Genomic DNA, 16,858 nt, shown 5'->3' with positions numbered 1-16,858 from the left:
GAATGACTCATTCTTTGGAGCCCCTAAAAGGACATGGTTAGGCTTGCTGGGGTGGTCTGTTACAGTACATCACATTTCATTTATCATTTATGTATTTTTTTCATCCCTAATCATATTTTGTCCCTTTAGGGTCTCCGTAGAATGGGTCATTACTTTTTCGAAGTAGTATTTGGCTTCAGGCACATTCCTATTTCTAACCCTCATGTAATTCAAATCATATGGCTTAAGTTTTCTAAATGCTTAAGACCTGTTTTTGAAAAAATTGAAAAAATAACTCAATATTGACAATATACAATATTGACAATGAGCCCCTTCCTGATTGTCAAATTAACAATTTTTTTTTTTTTTTTTTTTTTTTTGGTCTTGTTCATTTGTTTGATTTTTCTTTGCATTTTTTTTTTATGACTTGGTCTGCATAGGTCATTAGACTACAGGAAATTTAAAATGAAAGAAAATGCTTTGTTCCTCCAGGTGACTTCCTGTGTAAGGATGGAAGTAAGTGTGTGGAGAGAGATTTGGTGTGTGATGGCCGCTCTCACTGCATTGACGGTTCAGATGAGATGGGATGTCCCACCATGGCTGGTAAAACCTCAGCCACAGCATCATTAAAGTGTCGAGTGGGCTCTAAACCCTGTGAGGATGGACGTGAGTGTGTCCTGTACAGTCATGTGTGTGATGGAGAGATGGATTGTAAAGATGGATCTGATGAACGAGGCTGTGAATATAAATGTAAAGCAGGTAAAATGCATGAAATTGATTCCTAAATGCTTTATGTAACAAAGACATGTGTAACTTTAAACCAAATGTTTTCTTATAGATCAGTTCCAGTGTGCTCATGGGAGGATGTGTATCAACAAAAAGCAGGTGTGTGACGGCACACCTCAGTGTCAGGATCGCTCTGATGAAATGGACTGTTTCACTCGCTCACACGACTGCAAACACCAGTGTGACAATAAAACTCGCTGCATCCCAGAAAACTTCCTCTGTGATGGAGAGAAAGACTGTGTAGATGCCACTGATGAAGACAACTGCTGTAAGGTTTTTTTTGTTTTGTTTTTTAACGCCACAGTGTGCCATTTCTGGAAAAAATTAACCTGCTTTAAAGTAAGGAAAAATTAATTCCTTACTTTACCGTTACATATAAAGCTTGGATAAGTGACAGTATTTTAACATCAAATTACATGCTTACCTTTAAAAGAACTTAAAAATATCCCATTAAAATGTTACCCTGAACTCCACTAATAATGTTTTATCAACGTTTCTTGCACTCAAAATAATTGTAACTACTGACCATTACTATTAAAAAAAAGAAAGTGTTTTTGATTCTATTCCTTAAACCGTTTATGCAAATGACATCTGTTATGATTGGGTGACTTCTTTGCATGTGGAATGAGTAACACAATCTCATTTGTTCTGTGTTTAACCTTTATTGATAAATGCCTGATCTCCTTGTGTTCACAGCTGAGATAAAGAAAGGGGATATAAACTTGGTGGCACTGAACAAAGGCAACTCAGGCTTTGCAGCTCCACCTCCAATCTGTAGAAGTCCATCCATGATGTGTCCAGGAACATCACTGTGCATTTCTCAGACTCTGCTGTGTGATGGGAAGATAGATTGTCCAGATGGTTCTGATGAAGTTTCTTGCATGCATGTTTGTTCAAAACCTGGTAAATCTTTGCTTGATCTTCATTGTAAATATTTTTTTTCCAAAAAAGAAAAAAAAAAAGGGAAAAGCACTGACATCTGTAATATTGTGGCAGATGACTTTCTGTGTAAGGACAGAAGGAAGTGTATTGATGGGAATCTGGTGTGTGATGGCCGCTCTCACTGCCTTGATGGTTCTGATGAGGTGGCTTGTTACATGGTGGCTAGATCCTCAACCGCGGCTTCATTAAAGTGTCGCGTGGGCTCTAAACCCTGTAAAGATGGACGTGAGTGTGTCCTGTACAGTCATGTGTGTGATGGAGAGATGGACTGTAAAGACGGATCTGATGAACGAGGCTGTGACTATAAGTGTAAAGCAGGTAAAACGCATGAAATTGATCCCTAAATGCTTTATGTAACACAAACACGTGTAACTTTTAAACCAAATGTTTTCTTATAGATCAGTTCCAGTGTGCTCATGGGAGGATGTGTATCGACAAAAAGCAGGTGTGTGACGGCACACCTCAGTGTCAGGACCGCTCTGATGAAATGGACTGTTTCACTCGCTCACACGACTGCAAACACCAGTGTGACAATAAAACTCGCTGCATCCCAGAAAACTTCCTCTGTGATGGAGAGAAAGACTGTGTAGATGCCACTGATGAAGACAACTGCTGTAAGGTTTTTTTTTTTTTTTTTTTTTTTTTTTTTTTTTTACACCACAGTGTGCCATTTCTGGAAAAAATTAACCTGCTTTAAAGTAAGGAAAAATGAATTCCTTACTTTACTGTTACATATAAAGCTTGGATAAGTGACAGTATTTTAACATCAAAAATTACATGCTTGCCTTTAAAAGAACTTTAAAATATGCCATTAAAATGTTACCCTGAACTCCACTAATAATGTTTTATCAACGTTTCTTGCACTCAAAATAATTGTAACTACTGATCATTACTATTAAAAAAAGAAAGTGTTTTTGATTCTATTCCTTAAACCTTTTATGCAAATGACATCTGTTATGATTGGGTGACTTCTTTGCATGTGGAAGGAGTAACACAATCATATTTGTTCTGTGTTGCCTGATGCCTGATCTCCTTGTGTTCACAGCTGAGATAAAGAGAGGGGATATAAACTTGGTTGCACTGAACAAAGGCAGCTCAGGCTTTTCAGCTCCACCTCCAATCTGTAGAAGTCCATCCATGATGTGTCCAGGAACATCACTGTGCATTTCTCAGACTCTGCTGTGTGATGGGAAGATAGATTGTCCAGATGGTTCTGATGAAGTTTCTTGCATGCATGTTTGTTCAAAACCTGGTAAATCTTTGCTTGATCTTCATTGTAAATAATCTTTTTCCAAAAAAGAAAAAAAAAAAAGGGAAAAGCACTGACATCTGTAATATTGTGGCAGATGACTTTCTGTGTAAGGACAGAAGGAAGTGTATTGATGGGAATCTGAGGTGTGATGGCCGCTCTCACTGCCTTGATGGTTCTGATGAGGTGGCTTGTTACATGGTGGCTAGCTCCTCAACCGCGGCGTCATTAAAGTGTCGCGTGGGCTCTAAACCCTGTAAAGATGGACGTGAGTGTGTCCTGTACAGTCATGTGTGTGATGGAAAGATGGACTGTAAAGACGGATCTGATGAACAGGACTGTGGTCGTCAGTGCCAATCTGGTTAGACTAATCCCAGTACTCTCAAACCTTTGTATCATGTTTCATAACAATTTGGCCATTATATCCAAGTACTGACCTCATTGCGTCCTTGTTCTACCGCCACAGGTCAGTTCCAGTGTACCTCTGGAGGGAGATGTATTGAAATGAATCAGGTGTGTGATGGAACTCCTCAGTGTCTGGATAGGTCTGATGAAGCAGGATGCTGGAAACCCTCAAGGAGCTGCAGCATGCTCTGTGACCTGGATACTCACTGTATTCCTGAAGTCTTCATCTGCAATGGGGTTAGGGACTGTCGAGATGGCAAAGATGAAGCCAACTGTGGTGAGCTAACAGTTATCCTGAACTATAGTAAACAGTTTGTCTAAGATTATGTAATAACTGGATTAAAATTATTGGGAATTAATGGGGAAGCAATGCAAGTTGCATACACATTTCAGGTCAAGAGCAGTTGCTGAAACGGAAGTAGTGACGGGTCTTTTCTTTCGAATCATGACAGACATCTGAGAGAAACACTGAATGCATGAAACATTGTAAGCATTAATCATCTGGTGCTTCTGGACACATCTTCAGTGATGTTCCTAGGTGTTTTGGATCTTTCAGCATCATACACCCCTCCCCAACATTGAACACTTTTCGTTTGTCTCATCCAAGCAATCTTTCCAAGAGACTGTCAGCTCCAGCAACACAATCTGTTTGGTAGATTCAGACACAAGGACAATATCGGTTCACAGGGTAGTGGTTACAGCATGAATAGAGAACTTCAGCTGCTGTTTGAGATACACCAGCAGCTGCCAATCCCTTGCAGAAGTTAGGATTTCTGCAGATTTTTTTTACAGGTATTTACTGCTCCCCAGTTCTGGTAAAAGAGATGATGTGCTTGGATGTTTGGGACCCTTTTTCCACTCAGCTTCTGAACTGATGGCTTCAGAGATGGTTTTCAGGACCTGATCATGCCTCCATTGGTACTGCCCTTCTCCAAGTGCCTTTGTGCGGCAGCTCAGGATGTGCTCCAGGGCTCCACGCTTGGATGCTGGTGAACTCTACTTTGGCCCATATGTGCAGATCTGATGGGTCACTCGATCACTTTTGATCACATCAGTCTCTGTGCTCTACCACACCTATTTCTTTTGAATTCCTCCAAGGATTTGAAGGGTAGTTGCCATTTATTGTGGTATGGAATAATGGCATACTGAAACAGTTTGTCCAACAAAAAAAAAGGAGGGGTGGTTCTTTGCAAGATGGCAAGAAAACAGCAGGGTTTAAGTGTACTAAATGACTGGAGAAGTCTGTTCAATGGAAAATCAAGTTATGATGATTTAAAAACAGTCAAAACATAAAAAAAAAAAATCCCATACATGGTGTAACGCTTACCAATGTATTCAGTAAGGAGACAGATACAATGAGAGAGGGTAACCAAACAAGTGCATAATTATCTTAGCATAATTAAGAAACATCAAATTAAAGAAATGAAAACAACAAATTCTTAAAGAGAAAAACATGTGGCATACATATTTTACATATACCCCACAACAGTCTCTTAGTCTCTTTCCCTTTGAAAGGTCAGTGTCCCAGACCTTGGGACCTTGCTTTGTAGTCTCTGTATTCAAATTCCACAATAGCCCAAAGAGAGCATAAATCCCAGCATTAAAGGCAGTCCAAACTGTCAGGTTATACAGTAAATCCCTTTACAATCCATGGAATATCTTCTCTCATGCACCACCCTATTGAGTGTAATGAATAGTCTTGTTCCTCAAAATAGGGCATTTTGCAGACATGCCCTGCGTTCCATTCGGAAGGGCTCATCCCTATGGCCTAATCCCTTCAAAGGGTTTACCCTCCGGAGTGAGAGCTTCGAAGGGATGAAGGGTGTAGGGGTAAAAAAAACTTCTTTTGGAACGCACTTCAGCGTCATCTTAACGAGACAATCAAGGAGGATAAATTGTGCAAGCTGCGCCTTTTGTTTAACGTTATTATTTATTTATTTATTTATTTTAGGTTTACTGCATGTAGGCTATATTGTATCTATGTATTTGAAACATTTGAATGGACTGATAAATGAGCTGTAAAGTATTTTTTTTTTTTTTAAGTACAATGTCATTTTGACCATAATAATGTACCAAATCTAACTCGTTTAAATATTACAGTAGTACAGAAAAATATTATACATACCTTTATAGTTAAAATCGAACTCCTAACCTCCTGTACCCATTCTGTGACGTCAAACAACTTCCCTGTGCAAAGGATCATGGGGGCCCGAAGTGTCCATCAGTTGTTCCCTTCGAAATCCTTCATTCCGAAGGGCCCTTTGAAGTGGCCAGTTTTGAGCACTTTGGTTTGGAACGACCCTTCAATATGGCGGCCATGATTATTTTCACTCCGAAGTGCCCTTCGGAGGGCGATATATCCCGTTTGGAACGCACCGATGGAAAGACTGCTTCTGCTAACACACCCTAATAACTTCTTCTTTGCCTTAATAAAGGGCACAACTTTAGGTAAAACTCCCTTTCGCCCTCTATTGGCTAGGATGAAAAGCATATCAGATGGTTAAACAATGACATCAATGAGATGCATTTAAAAATATATAGGGTGAATATTTTTTTCATAACCAGATTTAAATCTTAGTGGCTAACAGTGATTTCTGGGAGTTGAGCAGCAGAAGTTTTTACCATTCTGCTCTGAGGCAAGCTCTGAGTGCATATGTGGAACAGTTTTGCCCATGCTATACTGCAGAAATTTTGCAGTACAATAGCCTCGTGTCCCTTGTGTCTCAAAGTTAAATAATAAATTCCCTGAACTGTTTTTTTTCCACTCTAGGTTTGCTGGTCAGTTGAAGGTATCACTGATTTCAGATTTTCCTGTCCAAACAAAATGTGGTTGCTTTAGGGGCCGTTTACAAGAGTCTTTTGCGTTCTTGTTCGTTATTTCAAATGTAGATGGTGACAAGCGCACTCATAATAGGCCAGGGTTTTCCACACGTTTTTATATGTGACGTGAACAGCCCCTTATGTCAGTTAGATGACCTTTTCTGTCTTAAGTCTGTTGATCTAGACTAGAATTGCCTACAGTGGGAGTAGACCAAACTTTCTGCCAATATCAAAAGTATATCAGTAGTTGGTTATTTTCCAACTTTTACTCTGTATTTACTGTCTTCTCCACTTTCTAAATACAGTGCCATTTTTCAGAGATTTATTCTATATCTGGTGTAAGAATGAAATGCTATCCATAACCTAACAAGACCCCACCTGCTCCATGTCTTGTGACAGCTATATCCAGACCAGCTCAGACGAGCTGTAAGAGTCCCTCTGTACTGTGTCTGGGAACGTCAGTATGCATGTCTCAGGGGCAGCTGTGTGATGGCAGAAGAGACTGTCCTGATGGATCTGATGAAGCTTCTTGTATAGATGCATGTGCTTCTCCAGGTAAAATAACTGACACCCTGCCTTGGGTGTTTTTATGTTCTTGAATGGTTTAAACTGGTTTAGTTTGTCTCCCAAGCCTTCTAAAACTACCAAACGGGTTCAGCATTAAAGGGTTAGTTCACCAAAAAATGAAAATTCTGTCATTAATTACTCACCCTTATGTCGTTCTACACCCGTAAGACCTTCGTTCATCTTCGGAACACAAATTAAGATATTTTTGATAAAATCCAATGGCTCAGTGAGTCCTGCATCGCCAGCAATAACACTCCCTTTTTCAATGCCCAGAAAGCTACTTAAAACAGATTTAAAATGGTTCATGTGACTACAGTGGTTCGACCTTAACATTATAAAGCAACAAAAATACTTTTTGACAAAATAGTGACTTTTAAATATGTGATTTCTAAACACTGCTTCGTAAAGCTTCAAAGCTTTATCATTTGTTTTGAATCAGTGGTTCAGAGCACATATCAAACTGCCAAAGTTACGTGAACTAATGAAGTTTCAAAACACTTATGACTTAACAAAGCCTCGTTTACTGAAATCATTTGATTTTGGCGCTCTGAACCACTGATTTGAAACAAATGATTCGTAAAGCATTGAAGCTTCATGAAGCAGTGAAGATATTGTTGAATAAAGTTATTTTGTTAAGGCGCACAAAAAGTATTTTCGTTGCTTTATAATATTAAGGTTGAACCACTGTAGTCACATGAACTGTTTTAACTATGTTTTTAGTTGCTTTCTGGCCATTGAAAAAGGGAGTGTTATTGCTGGCGATGCAGGCCTCACTGAGCCATTGGATTTTATCAAATAATATCTTAATTTGTGTTCTGAAGATGAACGAAGGTCTTACGGGTGTGGAATGAGGGTGAGTAATTAATGACAGAATTTTCATTTGAGTGAACTAACCCTTTAAGATCAGCAAACAACCTTAGGCTGATTTTAGTCCTTCTCTTTCTCCATCTCATGTTCCTTCTTTCTTCTCCTTGTTCTCCTGCTTGTTTTCCTCTGCTGCCTCCTTTACTTTTTTTTTTTTTTTTTTTTTTTTTTTTTTTTCCTCCTCCTTTCTCATACTCCTTATTCTTTGTGTTGTCCTCTGTCTCCTTATCCTTCTTCTGCTCCTCCTCTTCCTTCACCTTTTTCTCTTCTTTGTCTTTTGGCTTTTTCTCCTCCTCGTCTTCTGCTTCCTCATTCTTCCTTCTCATTGTCCTCCCCTTCTGCCTTCTACTTTTCCTCCTCCATATTTTTCTTATCTTCTGCCTCCCCATTCTTCTCCTACTTGCTCTTCTCCTACTTGTTCTTCTCCTTGTCCTTTGCCTCATTGTTTCCCTTCTCCTTCACATTTTGCCTCCTTGTTCTCCTCCTCATCTTTTGCTTCCTCGTTCTTTATTTTTCTCCTACTCTTCTGCCTCCTCATCCTAGTTCTTCTCATTGTCCTCTGCCTTCTCATGCTTTTCATCCTTCTCTTCCTTCACCCTTTTCTACTGTCTTTGGCCTCCTTGTCCCCACCCTTCTCCTCCTCTTCCTTCACTTTTTTTCTCACCATCCTCTTCCTCCTCTTCTACCTTCTACTTGTTCTCCTTGTCCTGTGCCTCCTTCTCCTCCTAGTTCTTCTTCCTCCTCCTCCTCAGCTTCTGCCTTCTCATTTTCTTTCTTTTTCACCTCCTTTTCTGCCTCCTTGTTTTTCTTCCCATCCTCTGCCACCACACCCACTTCATCCTTCTCTTCTTTCACTTTTTTTCCCCTCCTCATCTTTGGCATCTTTCCCATACTCATCTTCTGCCTTTTCTTTTCCTCCTCCATCTTTTTCTCCTCATCTTCTGCCTCGTTCTTCTCCTGCTTGTTCTTCTCCTTGTCCTTTGCCTCATTGTTCCCTTCTCCTTGGTATTTTGCCTCCTTGTCCTCCTTGTTGCCTCCCATCTTTTGCTTATTCGCTCTTTTTTTTTTTTTTTTTTTTTTTTTTCTCCTCCTACTGCCTCCTCATCCTAGTTCTTATTGTTGTCCTCTGCCTCCTTATCCTTCTCACCCTCCTCTTCCTTCACCATTTTCTCCTGTCTTTGATCTCCTTGTCCTCACCGTTCTCCTCCTCTTCCTTCACCTTTTTTCTGACCCTCTTCTTCCTCCTCCTTTCTCTTCCTCTTTGTTCTCCTCCTACTTGTTGTTCTTGTCCTGTGCTTCATTCTCCTCATCCTCAGCTTCTGCCTCCTCGTTTTCTTTTTTCACCTCCTCCTGCTGCCTCGTTTTTCTTCTCATCCTCTGCCACCTCATCCACTTCATCCTTCTCCTCCTTCACCTTTTTCTCCTCATCTTTGGCATCCTCCTTCTCATACTCCTCCAACGCCTTCTAGTTCTCCTTTTTCTCCACATTTTTTTCTCCACTTTCTCACTTTCTCACTTCTCAGTATTTCTCCACCTTCTGCCTCCTCATTCACCTGCTTCTTTTTTTTTGTTCTCCAATTTGTTCTTCTTCTCCTCCTTCATATTTTGCCTCCTTGTTCTTACTTTTTTCCTCCTTTTTCTCCTCTTCCTCCTCCTCATCCTTTTCCTTCTCCAGCATGTCATTATACCCAAAATATAATCTGTCATGGCAGATTTTTTTCTTTTTTTTTTTTTGTTATTCATACAGGTGACTTCCTGTGTAAGGACAGGAGGAAGTGTATTGAGGGGGCTCTGGTGTGTGATGGTCGCTCTCAATGCCTTGATGGTTCTGATGAGGTAGAATGTCCCACCATAGCAGCTATAACTACAACAACAGCACCCTTCAAGTGTCGTGTGGGCTCTAAACCCTGTAAGGATGGACGTGAGTGTGTCCTGTACAGTCATGTGTGTGATGGAGAGATGGACTGTAAAGATGGATCTGACGAAGAACACTGTGAACTTCAATGCAATCCTGGTGAGATGTTACCATGATTTCACAATATCAACCCTAATTTAATTTTTGCCTTTACTTATATTTTCCTGGTATGCTGATTCATTCACAGGGATGTTTCAGTGTATTCAGGGAAAGAAGTGTATTGACTTCCGGCAAGTGTGTGATGGGACTCCTCAGTGTCCGGATAACTCGGATGAAGCAGGCTGCTGGAAACCCACCAAGAGCTGCAGCATCCGCTGTGACGGAAACACACACTGTATCCCAGAGGTGTTCATCTGTAATGGTATGAGGGACTGTTGGGATGGCTCGGATGAAGCTGATTGTGGTGAGTCTGCTGTAGAAGCATCACAAATGTCACATTTGCTTCTACATATGGGATCTGAAAAGTAATTTTGCACCAGTGGTCTCAACAAAAAAATGAAATGCAAAAAAAAAAAAAAAAAAGTTTTGATTTGAAGTAACAAGGAAAGATACAATAATTTAAATCATGGCTGTGATGTTTATATTTTACTTCTAAATCAGTGTGTTTCTGGGTCATAGTGACTCAAATTTAGCATGTCATTTATTACTTAACTAGGTAGGTCAATCAGACATTGTCATAGAGTTTTGACAGGAATGGTAACATATTATAATTCAAGTCTAATTTATTTCTTTTTATATATATATATATATATATATATATATATATATATATATATATATATATATATATATATATATATATATATATATATATATATATATATATATATATATATATATATATATATATATTATTATTATTATTATTATTATTATTATTATTATTATTATTATATATTTTTTTAACAATTGCGAATGGTTGCAGCCATGCCGACTCCTCCATCACCGTGCAAAAGCCCTTATGTGGCTTGTCAGGGGACATCACTGTGCATTCTGCAGCGATATCTATGTGATGGGAGACAGGACTGTCCTGATGGATCTGACGAGAGACCGTGCCTCCGCAACTGCCCATATCGCAGTAATAAACACATTATTTGTTTTGTTTTTTCTGGTAACGTATTCATTGTGATAAAGTACTTGCTGTCTTATAACTTCACAATCTTTTTTTTGTTGTTGTTTGCCAGGTGATTTCATGTGTAATGACAGGAGGAAGTGTGTGAAGAGAGATTTGGTGTGTGATGGCCGCTCTCACTGCCTTGACCGTTCGGATGAGATGGGATGTCCCACCATGGCTGCTAAAACCTCAGCCACAGCATCATTAAAGTGTCGAGTGGGCTCTAAACCCTGTAAGGATGGACTTGAGTGCGTCCTGTACAGTCATGTGTGTGATGGAGAAATGGACTGTAAGGATGGATCGGATGAAGCTGACTGTGATTTTAATTGTAAAACAGGTAGTCAAACCAGGGGTGATTTTATACAAACACTTCACAAATACTTCTAAATTTTGTGTACAGTTATTTATGGAGTATATAAATGCATTATGAAAATAATGTCTGTTTATGGTTCTATATATTCTATATAGTTTGTTTGTTTACATTTGTGTTTATTTATATTCATCTATTTTATTTATTCGTTTTGGTTTTATTTATATACAAACCTGCCTGAATAGTCTTTATTATTAGGGGCCAATAGGGACCTATTGAATCTGTTAGTCGTCATCTTCCTCTTCTTTCTCTTCCTCTTCTTCAAGTCTATGGCAGCCTGTAGAACCATAGGGTAAAAAAGTTGTGAAATTTGGCGCACAGATAGAGGGACAGTCTGAATATTAACCACATAAAAAAAGTTTACTCTGACATCACTATATCTCCGCAATGCTTTAATGTATCCAGACTAAACTTGGTGTGTGTTATGACAACCATGACCTGAGGATACATGCAGTTTTGGCGCAGTGCCACCTAGTGGTCTGGAGATTTGAGAAATATTTTTTTTCTTAACTTCTGAATGGTTTGGCCAAAAAAATTGCTCTCTTTAAATTTAGTACAGCAAACAGAGACAAATGATAGACAGTTTTCCCATATCAGCCATTTTGGGCATCAGCCATGTTGAATTTTTTCGTAAAATGCAATATTTTATGAACGCATTGGTGTATCGTTACGAAACTGTGTCATCGGTACCATGCCCTGAAGGTACTTAAGTTTTGAGATAGTGCCACATTGTGGTCAAATTATGAAATTTCAAAAAAAATGCTTATAGCTTTTGATTAATTTTGCCTATTGTAATGAAACTGACCTTAATTCCTTGAGTCATGTCGAGAACATGAATACCAATTTTGCCTTAGTCAACTGATCTTCCTGTCCGCTATTTTTGACTTTTCTTACAAACTGTCTAGGAGGAGTTTTTGAAAGTAGGTTTTTATTTTCACCTAATTCACGTCAGATCATCTTCAGACCATGTCGGCAAGCAGTTATGGATTTTGTGTCGATAGACAAAAAAATCTGTTTCTGAATACCACATCTATGAGTCTAAAGTAATAAGCAATTGTCACATTACAAGTGACTTGCATTTATTGGCTTTTAACCATTTGATTAAAATCGTCTCCATGTCCTTACTCAATGGTAAAAACTATTTATTACTCATTCAAAAACTCTGACTTTGGTTTTGTTGCTTCTCAGGGGAGTTTCAGTGTGCCCATGGAAGAAAATGCATTGATGCAAAGCTTGTGTGTGATGGCAAACCACAATGTCAAGATTTGTCTGATGAGAGAGACTGCTTCACGCGCAGCAAGAGCTGCAGCCATCGCTGTGACAACAAAACTCGCTGCATCCCAGAAAACTTCCTGTGTGATGGAGAGAAAGACTGTGTGGATGGCAGCGATGAATCTGACTGTGGTGGGTGTCTCTGATACTGAGAGATGTGATTGTTTTTTTTGTTTGTTTGTTTGTTTGTTGTTTTTTTTTTTTGTTTTTGTTTTTTTTAGCTCTTGATTTAGTTGAGCTAATCAGTAATTTCAATATCTTGTTTTTTTTTTTCTTCAGGGTACCCCACAAAGGTGGTGAAGTGCGAAAGTCCTTCTGTATTGTGTCGTGATGGGTCTCTGTGCATCCTCACACTAGTCTCTGTGATGGCAAGAAAGATTGTCCTGATGGATATGATGAAACATTTTGCTTTGACAGTTGTCCCAACTCAGGTACTCAAAGGTTACTTCCTTAATTGCACAAGCTATGGCTTTATTACAAAAAAACTACGTAAACTCACATTTCTTTCATTTTACGTTTAGGTGACTTTCTATGTAATGACAGGAGGAAGTGTGTGGAGAGAGATTTGGTGTGTGATGGCCGCTCTCACTGCATTGATGGTTCAGATGAGATGGGATGTCCCACCATGGCTGCTAAAACCTCAGCCACAGCATCATTAAAGTGTCGCGTGGGCTCTAAACCCTGTCAAGATGGACGTGAGTGTGTCCTGTACAGTCATGTGTGTGATGGAGAGATGGACTGTAAAGACGGATCTGATGAACGAGGCTGTGAATATAAGTGTAAAGCAGGTAAAATGCATGAAATTGATTCCTAAATGCTTTATGTAACAAAGACATGTGTAACTTTAAACCAAATGTTTTCTTATAGATCAGTTCCAGTGCGCTCATGGGAGGATGTGTATCGACAAAAAGCAGGTGTGTGACGGCACACCTCAGTGTCAGGACCGCTCTGATGAAATGGACTGTTTCACGCGCTCACACGACTGCAAACACCAGTGCGACAATAAAACTCGCTGCATCCCAGAAAGCTTCCTCTGTGATGGAGAGAAAGACTGTGTAGATGCCACTGATGAAGACAACTGCTGTGAGTGGTTTTTTTTTTGTTTTGTTTTTTTTTCTCTCAACTGGTTGCTTAAAATGAAAATGCTTTATAATTAGTTTGTTTAAAACCAGCTTTTTGTTTTAAACATTTTTTTTTTCTTGGATGTTTTTTTTTTTTCTTGACCTTTATTAGTGAAACTATTTCTTTTATAAAATGGTTAAAAAAAAAAAATCTTTTTACTTTACATTTAAGTATATTAAGTATGATGCAATGATGAAAAAGTATACAATATGATGTAGGGGTGTGACGAGACCAGTATCTCACGAGACGAGACGAGACTCGAGATTGAGTTCACGAGACGAGACAAGATGGCGAAATACATGACTAGAAAAAATATTCTGCAGGTGTATTTGAAATGTTTTAACTAATCATTTTGTAATGAATGTCATTTCAGTTCTACTTTCTGAGACTGAATTATCATATGCAGTAAAAGACAACAATACTCAAGTAATGTAAAAGGTTTTGCCACTAACTCAACTGACTGGCTTCTCTTCAGATCTTACTGTACATGAATTATGAGCTTCTACAGCTTTTGACCTCCTAACTGAACTCCTCTCCACAATCTGATCACAGAAATAAAAACAGTATAAATAAAAATGGTAACACTTTACAATAAGGTCTCATTTATTAACATTAATGTATTAACCAACATCAACTAACAACAAGCAATATATTTGCTACAGTATTTATTAATCTTTGTTAGTTGATAAAAATAGTCATTCATTGTTGGTTCATGATAGTTCACAGTGCATTAACTAATGTTAACAAATGAAACCTTATTGTTTGTACTAGTAAATAATAAGAAGAGAAAACTGTTATTCATTTTTACGGTAACACTTTACAAGTTGAAACCATAATCGCACTCTCTCAATATTCAAAGATCAAATAAGACCAAATTTTTCTTTGATACAGAGCTGAGAGATGGTTACAACTACACTGCCCAGCCTAAAATAGCTTTCATACTGAGAGATATCTGTATTCATCAGTGAGCCGCTTTCAAAATGCGGGGTATTGAAATCACGTTTGAATGCGCGCGCGCGTTTACTTTCACTTTTAAACGGTCGCGCGTACTCTGTAAATATGGAGCGGCGGCGACCGTTATCCAACTGAATTAAATGGTTTTTTTTATTTAAATACAAAGCAAAACGACAGTGGAGGCATAATGTAAACGTAGCGGTGGCATATTCTTTCCTAACCATCCTAACACTCTGTCATGGCAACATCACGAGACTACTTTTCGCCTCGACGAGAAATCTCGTCACAGTTTAGTCTCGCGAGATCTCGTGCCACGAGATCTCGTCACACCCCTAATATGATGTAATTATAAAAGAAATCTCTTAATTTCTATTTTTGATTTGATTTTTTTTAATGCAATTAAAAAAAAAATAGTAACACTTTACAATAAGGTTCATTAGTTAACATGAGGTAACTACATTAGTTAACATGAACTAATAATGAACTGCACTAATACAGCATTTATTAATCTTTGTTCATGTTAATTTCAACATTCACTAATACATTATTAATCTTGTTAACATTAATGCACTGTGAACTAGCAAACAATGAACTGTATTTTCATTAACATTAACAAAGATTAGTAAATGTAGTAACAAATGTATTGCTCATGGTTAGTTCATGTTAGTTAATTAACTAATGTTTAACTAATGAATCTTATTGTAAAGTGTTACCAAAAAATTGCTTTATATAAAAATGGGCTAAGACATTAAATGTACTTATTGATTTTGTTTTTTAGCTCCCATTACTGGCCCGTCCATCAAAGACCCTTCTAAAATATCAACCCAGCCTGCGTGCACTAGCCCTTCTGTGTTTTGTCATGAAACCTCAAAATGCATCACACAATCCCAACTATGTGATGGGAAGACAGACTGTCCCAGTGGAGCTGATGAGCAGTTTTGCATATATTCATGTCCAGATCCAGGTAACGTGGAATTTGTTGTGTTCTTAAACGTTTTGTTTCAAAGTCCATGTACATCTGATGAAATAAAGATTTTGTGCTCCCATCAGACCAGTTTCTGTGCAAGGACAGACGGAAGTGTGTTCGGAGAACCCTAGTGTGTGATGGTTACTCTCACTGCGCTGATGGATCAGATGAGAAACAGTGTCCCACCTGTGCTTTACATTGTGACCAAAATATGGTGTGCCTGATTAACAAGCAGCTCTGTGATGGAAAACCAGACTGTAAAGATGGTTCAGATGAGAGGAACTGTTGTAAGTTCTCATGTGTAATCATTTACCTTTTATTTAATCATTTGCATGTTGTTCGGAACCCATATAATTTTCTTTCCGTTGTGGAAAACGAAGTATGTTTAACAATGTCCTGAATTCTATTTTTGCACAAAAAAAAAAAAGAAAAAAAAGAAATGTGCTATATTCAAAGTCTTCAGAAGCCATACTATAACTTGGAATGAGGAGCAGATAGAAATTGAAGTCATTTGTTAATTGAAAACTTGCGCAGTAGAAAGTCATGTGTTTGGAGCAACATGAAGATGAGTGATTCAGATTTGTCAATCATGTTTTTTCTCTGTTTTTAGACACTGGTCGTGTGGCTGGAAGTGCTTCATTACCTCTGAAATGTCCCTTGGGATCCAAACCTTGTAGGGATGGGAAAGAGTGTGTCCTGTACAGCCATGTGTGTGATGGAGAGAAAGATTGCAAAGACGGATCTGACGAGAGGAACTGTGAGCGTAAATGTAAAAAAGGTACAATTTGCAGAAGAGTGAATTGTATTTCTAATGTAAAAAGAGAATTAAACTGACCAAATTGACACATTTCAATAATTTAACCCTCCAGACCAATTCCAATGCGCTCATGGCAGGAAGTGTATAGACATGAAGCTTGTATGTGACGGCACACCTCAGTGTCAGGACCGATCAGATGAAATCAACTGCATGAAGCACTCAGAGGAGTGCCGACACCCGTGTGACAATAAAACCCGCTGCATTCCTGAAACCTTCCTCTGTGATGGAGAGAGAGACTGTGTGGATGGCACTGATGAAGCCAACTGTGGTAGGTCAATGGTAGAAAGTGTTCATGGTAGTGAGGTAATGGGTAAAGATGTAGCTTCAGTCCCAAGGACTTACCCACAATCAATCATGAATTTGCCCTTAACCCTTATTATACACATACAGGTGCTGGTCATATAATTAAAATATCATCAAAAATTATTATATTTCAAATGTTTATTTCTTTTAGTTTTGATTATAACTGACAACTAAGGAAAATCCCAAATTCAGTATCTCAGAAAATTAGAATATGGTGAAAAGGTTCAATATTGAAGACACCTGGTGCCACACTCTAATCAGCTAATTAACTCAAAACACTCTAAAGGCCTTTAAATGGTCTCTCAGTCTAGTTCTGTAAAAAAACGACCATTGACACCTTGCACAAGGAGGGCAAGACACAAAAGGTCATTGCAAAAGAGGCTGGCTGTTCACAGAGCTCTGTGACCAAGCA

The 16,858-nt window shown here is 38.6% G+C and overlaps 1 protein-coding gene across 2 annotated transcripts in view; it reads left to right on the top strand.

Moving 5' to 3' along the window:
- si:dkey-88l16.3 (low-density lipoprotein receptor-related protein 2) overlaps positions 1 to 16,858 on the top strand; it is a 47,582-nt gene that overhangs the window by 13,909 nt on the left and 16,815 nt on the right. The window contains exons 16-30 of one of the 2 annotated variants that reach the window (XM_048175008.1): positions 472 to 738; positions 818 to 1,033; positions 1,462 to 1,668; positions 1,762 to 2,025; positions 2,106 to 2,321; positions 2,753 to 2,959; positions 3,054 to 3,317; positions 3,423 to 3,638; positions 6,581 to 6,736; positions 9,360 to 9,626; positions 13,151 to 13,366; positions 15,138 to 15,323; positions 15,410 to 15,613; positions 15,937 to 16,104; positions 16,196 to 16,411. In XM_048175008.1, coding sequence (XP_048030965.1) covers positions 472 to 738; positions 818 to 1,033; positions 1,462 to 1,668; positions 1,762 to 2,025; positions 2,106 to 2,321; positions 2,753 to 2,959; positions 3,054 to 3,317; positions 3,423 to 3,638; positions 6,581 to 6,736; positions 9,360 to 9,626; positions 13,151 to 13,366; positions 15,138 to 15,323; positions 15,410 to 15,613; positions 15,937 to 16,104; positions 16,196 to 16,411 — 3,270 coding nt within the window. The remainder of the gene's footprint in view (positions 1 to 471; positions 739 to 817; positions 1,034 to 1,461; positions 1,669 to 1,761; positions 2,026 to 2,105; positions 2,322 to 2,752; positions 2,960 to 3,053; positions 3,318 to 3,422; positions 3,639 to 6,580; positions 6,737 to 9,359; positions 9,627 to 13,150; positions 13,367 to 15,137; positions 15,324 to 15,409; positions 15,614 to 15,936; positions 16,105 to 16,195; positions 16,412 to 16,858) is intronic. The other variant, XM_048174999.1, reaches the window with a different exon arrangement.

This window comes from Megalobrama amblycephala, linkage group LG2 (assembly GCF_018812025.1).
Source record: "Megalobrama amblycephala isolate DHTTF-2021 linkage group LG2, ASM1881202v1, whole genome shotgun sequence".
Lineage (NCBI taxonomy): Eukaryota > Metazoa > Chordata > Actinopteri > Cypriniformes > Xenocyprididae > Megalobrama > Megalobrama amblycephala.
Note: the sequence above shows the minus strand (reverse complement) of the source record. Positions and strands in the feature narration are given on the sequence as shown.